Source organism: Pteropus vampyrus, unplaced genomic scaffold (genome assembly GCF_000151845.1).
Source record: "Pteropus vampyrus isolate Shadow unplaced genomic scaffold, Pvam_2.0 Scaffold6, whole genome shotgun sequence".
Classification (NCBI taxonomy): domain Eukaryota; kingdom Metazoa; phylum Chordata; class Mammalia; order Chiroptera; family Pteropodidae; genus Pteropus; species Pteropus vampyrus.
Window position 1 is genome coordinate 7,659,587 of NW_011888787.1, and position 8,892 is coordinate 7,668,478.

The following is an 8,892-nucleotide window of genomic DNA, read 5'->3' on the forward strand; positions in this document are numbered from 1 at the left end:
AGCCAGCTGAGGCGCCAGCCGTAGAATAGGCATTGTCCCTCTTACAGATGGGAGCCTGGGGCATTCAGAGTTGCCTCCACTGACATCCAGACCATCCCGGGCAACCTGAGTAAGCCACGACAGCCTCAGAAAAGGTCCTGAGTCAGAAAAGCTGAGAGACACAGTGATTGAGAGAGGACACTGCCAGCGTGCCTAGGACCAATCCTCCTCAGGCAGCTGAAATCACGGGCGGTCCAGGGGATGTGGCCTGGAACACAAGGTGTGATTGTCACAGCTCATCATAAACCTCTCCTTCCATTTCCAATAGAGAAGACCATGGTGGCAATGCTGAGAGGACGATCTGCTGACAGCTAACACTTAGCGTTCGCGTTGGGATAGGCACTGTTCTAAGTGCTTTGTATTCCAGCCACACAATAAAAATTTACAGGCAAGGAGCTGAGTCTTAGAGCTAAAACATGGCAAGCCTGCCCCTAGGCCCTAGACCTGCTGGCACCAGGGTTGTACTTGGACCACGCTATTCTGCCTTTGGGTATTAATAGCAGGGGGCTGATGGTGAGAGACAACCAGCACAGGGCCAGACACAGACACAGGATAGCAGCTCCAAAAAGTGAGGGAGTGCCACCTCCTTTAGCTTTTCCTTAACGTGCTCTTTTATTTGGCCAAGATTCGCAGTAGAGTGGGGTGACTGTGCAGTAGCTAACTCAGGACGGGAGCCAAGGCCCGGGTCTCCACACAGGAGTTCCTTAGAGGCAGCTGGAGTCAATCTCAGAAGGCATCTCGGAGGAGGCAGGTTTTAGGTTAAGTAGGGGGCTGGAACGGCTGCTCATCTCACTTCCAGGAAAAATCCTCGGATGTCAGTCATGACGCACGCTGGCACAATCATGACAGCAGTGGTGATAATCACAAGAACAGCATACTCTTCCACACTGACCAGGCTTTTGCTTTTCCAAGCGCGTTCACACACTTTCTCCTCTCCAATGCTAACAAATGAGATTTTAACACATACTAACAATGAAGGTTAGTTTCCTTCCTTCTTTTCTTCTTCCCTTTCGCTCTTCAAACCCTGAGAAGCAAGGGGGCGGGGAACAATGCCGTCTTTCCTATTTTACAAGTAAATTATGGCACAGAAAGGTCAAACAAGTGACCTTGGGTCACACAGTCCTGCCTGCTGAGACTAAAACCCAGACTGCGAGCCTGGTCGGATGCTCTGCCTTGCACGCCCTGTCCCAGGGCGAGGGATGCTTGGCCGTAGGCCCTGCGGGTGTGAAAAGCATCAATAGGGCTGCTCCGGAAAAGGGCACAGAGCAGGACTTTACACCCTGCGCCTTGCACCTCTGCCACGACTCTCTCAGTGGCGACAGTCACCGCCAGCCCTACCCCGCTTCTAAAACACACCCTCCTGTCAGGTCGGACAACGTCCACCGGACCTGCGGATCTGCCCTAAGCGTCTGGGAGCCCCGCTGGGCTGGATCCATGTTTCTCAGACCAGGAACTGAGCCCAGAGGCCTGGCCTCCGGCTCGCCGTGGAAGCAGGTGATTTGTGGAGTCAGACGGTCTTGAGTGCCATCCCAGCCTCACCGCTAAATTACCCTGGACAGCAACTTGTCCTCTTTGAGCTTCAGTATCATCAACTGAAAGATAGAGATAATGGCATGTTTCCCACAGCTGCAAGGATTAAATCAAAGGACTTATGGAAAGCTGTCATCCCAGTGTCTGTGCTTGTATTCCACGCTTCCCCGCCCCGCTTCCTGTGGCCTAGAGGGGGCTGTGCTGCCATAGCACAGCCATGGGTGGGTGGGGGAGCAAGCCTCGGCAGAGGTGGCTGTCATGCAAGCAAGGAGCACTGGTCCTTTTGGGGTGACACTTGAGCAGGGAGCTCATACAGTCTTCTGTGTTCATAAATTACGGTGGGAAGAACTAAGACCCTCCCTCCCGCGCCTCTGGCACCCGGGCGGGCTGGGCGTGGGAGCACTGTCATAAACCCCTCCTTTCAAAGACTGTTGTCACAGACCACAGGAACGAACGACTTCCCTGCATTGAGCAGGGGCAGGTCATTCACTGTGGCAGTCACCAGTCCTTCCTTCTGTCGAAGGCAAAGCATGGTCCCTAAGCAGAAGACAGATTGAAGAGAAAGGGAGTGGTTTGGGGGTTTGACCCACCCTAGGGAAGGCATCAGGGGGCACCCCAGCTGTTCTTTTGTGGCCCAAAATAACAAATGTTGACTGCTATAGGGCCGGAAAGCGAACTAACGAACTCACAGTGAATAAGCACCTAGGTTAAGCTAGCCCTGTGAAGTAGTTTTGCTGTCTCCCTCAACAAATTAGGAACCTGAGGCTCAGAGAGTTTAAATGACTCGCTCAAGTCCACACAGCTGGTAAGCATCAGAGCTAGGAGCTGGGTCCACCTTCTTTTCTCCCAGGGCGTGGCCAAGTCCAGAGACACCTTCCCCAGCAGGAGCCGCACCCTGTGCTCCTGAACGGCTGTTTCTATTTCCTTCTCTAGTTATTTCCTTTTCAGTTGTTGTTCACACTTTATCAGGCTTTAATGGGGAGGTAGGACGACATACCCCTGAGGCCAATCAGATGGAACAGGGGTCAGAGGAAGACCCCAAAGAGGAAAACGAAATCCAAGGGCTGTTCGTTCCACGTGAGCAGTGTGGTGTGGGGGCTAAGAGTGTGTGTCCTAGAGTCCCGAAGACTTCATTCGATTCCCGGAGCCATCATTTAGTGACTTTGGGTAGGTTGCGTCACCTTTCTCTGCCTCGGTTTCCTTTTCCCTGAAATGGTACCGATGTACAAACTACTAGAGCTGTGAGAATTAAATGTCCCACTGGGCTAGAGGTGCTTAGCATACTGTCTGACACATGATAAGCACATGTCACCACTTAGCACGACTATTAATTCTCCTTCAAGAGTGTTTTTCTGTCCATGGCTTTTCTTTTACAAAGGGGAGCAAGGAAAATATATAGACATGATCAAATGGGTAAGACCATTGGGATTTAATTGGCACGAGGACCCATTGCAGCTAGGAGAGACGGCTCTACAGTGCTGGTCAGGGGAAGCTTCCAGAAGGAGTATGGAGCAGGGTTCTGGAGGATAATTTGGCGACAAAAGTGGGAATGGCTGAGACCTAAAGGAAAGGGAGCGGGGCTAAGCTCAGAAGCGGAGAGAATGGGCCAATGAAAATCTGGCGATTGGGTACATAGATGAACAGCCAACGGAGGCGAGGGTGATGAGGGGAGTCTCATAGGGAAACAGGGAGAAACCATCATTTCCGAGTATCCGCTGGGCGCTAAAGTCTTTACGTAAACAGCGTCACCCTCATAACAGCCCCTGAGTTATCCTCATCTTGCAGATGAGAACACTGAGGTTCAGAGATGTGAATTATCTTGTCTAGTAACTGGCAGAGTTCCAAAACACTCAGGCCATACTTCAGTGAGGAGACTGACAGCCCGGCTTCAAGGACACTGAAACCAAAACAGCCCTACCTTATAGTCATCTGCCCTCCCAGACCACCACCTGCAGCTCCGGGTAGACTACCCCATAACGCGCCAGAATCCCACGGAGCTGTTCCTTGTGGGTTCCATCACAAGCTACAGCCCTGGAGAAGAGTTTCTCTGAGCAAGGAGGGCCCAGCAGGATCCTTCCTGGGACTAGAGCCCCTCCCCCTCGCAGTCTGGGCTCAAAGACACGCTGTTTGAAAGAGAGATTCTGATAGGAGTCTGGAGAACAGAACTGGCTCGCGTTGGGGCTGTCTGGTGGCTCCCAAGAGCACCCTGGACCTCTCGGATCCCCCTCTGGGCAGAAGGCAGAGTGGGCTTTCCACACACATTCTTCCAAAAGCCAAGGGCATCCTCTTGGGCCCAGCCCTGGGTGCTGCGACCGGCACTCCCAGTCTGAGAGCCCCGTGGGCCAGCTGGCTTTGTAAGGTCTGGGAAGGCCAGTTTGGTGAGTAGCTGGCCCTTCTCTACTAGGCCCTCTGTTGGGTCCCCCACTTTCCCGTTGGGGGCGGGGGAGGGGGCGTCCAGAGGGCCGGCTCCGCAATTCTGCCGTCCCTGCTTCTCCTCCTGGTGGGGGCGAAGGCAGCAGCAAGTGAAGGCCCGCACCTGCTGCATTTCCCCGCGAAGCCAAAGCTGTCGCTGGGTAAGAGGGAGGTGGAAGGCAGACCTGGAGGAGGGGGCGAGAGCTGGCGCCAGGGGGCCAGGAGTGGGTCCACAGATTCCGTCTGGCAGCATCGTAATGATAGAAACACCTCTCCCTCGGGCCTGGGATAGCGGCTATCGATTGTTTCCTCCCTGCCTGCTTCATTATGTTGGCAGAAGCCCCTACGGACCGCTCCTCAACTTCTGGCCCCTGTTCCTCAGCCACGGCAGCCCCCAGCTGAGCTCTCCACGAGGTTCTGGTTAGTAAGCTGGGCTCTGCCAAGAACCGGGTGTTTTCCTGGTGGGGTGGAGGGCCGAGGCCCGGAGACCGACCAGGTGGCCAGCGCGGTGGTGGCGGCGGGCGCGTGCCGCGCCAGCTCCGGCCCCCGCCGGTCCCTTTAATTCGAGTTCGCAGCCGGGCCAGGTGCGGCGCTGCGTGGCGCGGTGCGGCGCGGTGCGGCTGCGGGCGGCGGCCGGGCGCTCCGTACGCGCCGCCCGCGGGACTGCAGAGCCGGCTCCCGGCTGGCCGCCCGCGCCCCGCCGCCGCCGCCGAGGTTCCGCGGGCACTTGCGGTCACCGAGAAACATGGAGGCTCCGGGAGCCCATCCGGAAGGGTAAATCGGAGTCGGGGCGTTGGACTGCGCGTGCCGCTCCCCCGGCCGGGGCTGCGGGGCACAGGGCGGCGCGGGGCACAGGGCGGCGCAGCCCGCGGCACCCGGCGGGCGAGCGTGGGTCGGGCCGGAGGGGGAAGCGGGCACCGAATGGGCTCGGGGACCCTCCGGGCTGTGCGTGGCGCGGGGCGGAGGGCGCAGCGCGGAGCTGGCGGGTGATGGGAAGTGCAGCTGACAGCATAACCATGTCTGGTAAATAGCGCCGGTTGGTGCGACCCGAATCACTTGGGACAGCCGGGCTCCAGGCTCCTCTCCGGCTCGGAATCAGAACTGCTTTGCGGCGGCGAAGGGCTTTTCCGCCTCCCTGGGGCCGCGGGCTGCCACGGAGACCCCGCGCTCGGGAGGAAGCCGGGATCTGGGGCGGCCGCCTGCTCCCCGCCCCCAGAGTTCAGGCTCCAGTGTTTTGGGGGTGGAGATGGATCCTCCCTGGTCCCTCGGCTGGACCCAAGGGGCAAAAGAGCTGGGCTGCCCTCCGGACCCGGCAGGAGGGGGTTAAGGTGGCGCTGGCTGTCGCGACCAGCCGGTAGGTCCGGGCCGCGGGAGCGGAGCCCAGGGCCGAGTGCGCGGGGCAGAATCCCGGCGGGAGCCGGGGGCGATAGGGAGAGGGCCGGACCCCTCCCCGCCCGGGGGGCCCGCAGGATGGAGTTGGCCGGAGGCCAGCTCGGAAGCCGGCCTCCTCCAGGCTCCCCTCTCGCCGCTGCCAAGCCGCCTGGCAGCTGGGCTAGCTGAGCGCCGGTTCTGCGCTTCCTGCAGAGAAGATGGGAGGGATTTTCTCTTGGGGAGAAGTCGGTGGTCTAGCGCCTGCCCAGTTCACATGCCACCGGCCCAAGGGAGGCCTGCAGCCGAGGCATCCCTGAGGGAGAATCAGTTCTGGGCTCGAGCCAGCCAGTTTTGTAGAGCCGACCTTTCTGTGCGAGGCTTCTCCGCAGAAGAGCTCAGAAGGAGACTGTGCTGGGTGTTGGGGGGCGGGGATGCTCTCCCTCCTCCAGGACCTTGCCGAGGTCAGAGTTTGTGGTAGGCTGCAGTGTAGGAAGCCTTCCTTTGCAAGGTGATGACCTGAGGATGGGAGGACTTTGCCCAGAGTCCCTCCTGATGGCTGCTGACAACGAACGGGGTTTCTGGCTCAGCCCTAGAGGCCCCTGGAGGAGACAGGCCCAGCCAAGCCTGAAGGCTTGTTCCCTGGGAGAAAGCGCTTCCAGCGGATGGAAGCCTGCCCAGAGGCCAGGAGGCTGAGGGGTAGCCTCAGGTGTGACACCAAAATGGAAGGGGAGCATGGAAGGGAAGCTGCCAGAGCCCTCCTAAATCTTGGCACCAGCTCACCCCAAGCCCTGGTTCCACCTGGCTGCTGTTTATTCCAGGCAACGTCACACCTCTTGAGGACAGCCAAGAGGATTCCGGCTTTTGCTGACCTTTGCATCTCATCTCCTTCCTTCCAAAGGCTCCAGACCCAAGCTCGGCTGTCCTCGAGTCCTATGTGCCCCTGACCAGGCACCCCACCACCCCTCCAGCCTAGCCCAGCCCTGGAGCTCACCTCCAGGACCCGGAGTCTGCTCTCCTGCCCGGAATGACTCACCATTATTCCTAGCTCAAGTGTGAAGACGTGATGGGGAGTCAGGCTGCCTGTTTGTGTATCTAGGAGTCAGTCCCTCAGCATCTGATCAGCTCTGCAAGGAAGAGAGCTGCAGATCCCTGCCTTGCCAGGTAAATCAGTCTATCATTTAATACCAGCAGTGTGTAAAATCATTTCGGTGGGGACAGTGAGAGAAACCGGGGTCCAAGATCCACCACTGCAAATACGTCCCAGGGTGCAGGTATCTGCAAGACATTAGTTTGGTGCCTGGGAGAGGGCCCCCTGCCAGCCTCCAGTAGAGGGTTATGCTCCACGAAGCCAGTGCAGTGCCGAGGGGGTCTGTACCGCCACCTTCCTCCATTGCAGGGCATTCCAGAGCTTTCTTGAAAGACAGCCACCTGTTCCCCTGTGATCCCCAGCCAGATTACAGGGTGAAAGGGAATCGTGCTTTTTGGAGGTGGTAGTAGCGGTCATGTTTCTGAACTCTTGGCTGAGAGATGGGAGACGCAAACGGGCAACCCAGGCCGGGCTGCCAGCGCGGAGCGGTCTCATGTCCTTAACTGCCTTGTCTTTCAGCCAGGCGAGGCTATCGCTCCGGCTCTCAGAGAGCCCTCGGGGCTCTGCTGCTGGGGCCCAGCCCCATGCTCCCGTGCTTCCTGGGGCCATCAGCAGCACCCTGAGCTCCCTGCCACCAGGCAGCCGGAAGGCGTAGCGTGAGACACCTCTCTCAGTTCCAATTATGACAGTGGCCACCGGAGACCCAGCGGATGAGGCTGCCGCCCTCCCTGGGCACCCACAGGACACCTATGACCCAGAGGCCGACCACGAGTGCTGTGAGAGGGTGGTGATCAACATCTCAGGGCTGCGGTTTGAGACGCAGCTAAAGACCTTAGCCCAGTTTCCAGAGACCCTCTTAGGGGACCCAAAGAAGCGGATGAGATACTTTGACCCCCTTCGAAATGAGTACTTTTTCGATCGGAACCGCCCTAGCTTTGATGCCATTTTGTACTATTACCAGTCCGGGGGCCGGCTGAGGCGACCCGTGAATGTGCCCTTAGATATATTCTCTGAAGAAATTCGGTTTTATGAGCTGGGAGAAGAAGCAATGGAGATGTTCCGGGAAGATGAAGGCTACATCAAAGAGGAAGAGCGGCCTCTGCCCGAAAATGAGTTTCAGAGACAGGTGTGGCTCCTTTTCGAATACCCAGAGAGCTCAGGGCCTGCCAGGATTATAGCTATTGTATCCGTCATGGTGATCTTGATCTCCATCGTCAGCTTCTGCCTGGAAACGTTGCCCATATTCCGGGATGAGAACGAAGACATGCATGGCGGTGGAGTGACCTTCCACACCTATTCCAACAGCACTATTGGGTACCAACAGTCGACTTCCTTCACTGACCCTTTCTTCATCGTAGAGACCCTCTGTATCATCTGGTTCTCCTTCGAATTCCTGGTGAGGTTCTTTGCCTGTCCCAGCAAAGCCGGCTTCTTCACCAACATCATGAACATCATTGACATTGTGGCCATCATCCCCTACTTCATCACCCTGGGGACGGAGCTGGCTGAGAAGCCAGAGGATGCCCAGCAGGGCCAGCAGGCCATGTCGCTGGCCATCCTCCGTGTCATCCGGTTGGTAAGAGTCTTTAGGATTTTCAAGTTGTCCAGACACTCCAAAGGTCTCCAGATCCTAGGTCAGACCCTCAAAGCCAGCATGAGAGAATTGGGCCTCCTGATATTCTTCCTCTTCATCGGAGTCATCCTTTTCTCTAGTGCTGTCTACTTCGCCGAGGCCGATGAGCGAGATTCCCAGTTCCCCAGCATCCCGGATGCCTTCTGGTGGGCAGTCGTCTCCATGACAACTGTAGGCTATGGAGACATGGTTCCGACTACCATTGGGGGAAAGATCGTGGGTTCCCTGTGTGCAATTGCAGGTGTGTTAACCATTGCCTTACCGGTCCCCGTCATAGTGTCCAATTTCAACTACTTCTACCACCGGGAGACAGAGGGAGAGGAGCAGGCCCAGTACCTGCAAGTGACAAGCTGCCCAAAGATCCCATCCTCCCCTGACCTAAAGAAAAGTAGAAGTGCCTCTACCATTAGTAAGTCTGATTACATGGAGATCCAGGAGGGGGTAAACAACAGTAACGAGGACTTTAGAGAGGAAAACTTGAAAACAGCCAACTGCACTTTGGCTAATACAAACTATGTGAATATTACCAAAATGTTAACCGATGTCTGATTGAAACCTATTAACATACAGCTCACCGGAACTAATGCAGATATTGCATAATAGCCTGCATTGTAGTCAGTGTTCTACAGTGTGTATCTGGTTCTGCATGGAAAGCAATAGTCGTGCAAGTGACTTTTGATCTTTTGATTTTTGATTTAGAACACAGAATAGCTGTCCATGGCTTTCATGCGAATCTTCATCACCCGCTTAGGGGTTTCCAAAGATGGGTGTCACCTATGGAGCCAGGATTTTGAGGCCACCTCATAGCACGTACATAACC

At 56.7% G+C, this 8,892-nt stretch overlaps 1 protein-coding gene across 1 annotated transcript; it reads left to right on the forward strand.

Moving 5' to 3' along the window:
* Positions 1-7,121: 7,121 nt before the first annotated feature.
* KCNA2 (potassium voltage-gated channel subfamily A member 2) lies at positions 7,122-8,621 on the forward strand. Its single transcript, XM_011367421.1, has one exon. It carries the CDS (start codon positions 7,122-7,124, stop codon positions 8,619-8,621), a length of 1,500 nt encoding a protein of 499 aa, XP_011365723.1.
* Positions 8,622-8,892: the final 271 nt, after the last annotated feature.

Coding starts and splice junctions, on each gene's coding strand:
- KCNA2 (XM_011367421.1), top strand. CDS start 7,122: ATGACAGTGGCCACCGGAGACCCAGCGGATGAGGCTGCCGCCCTCCCT.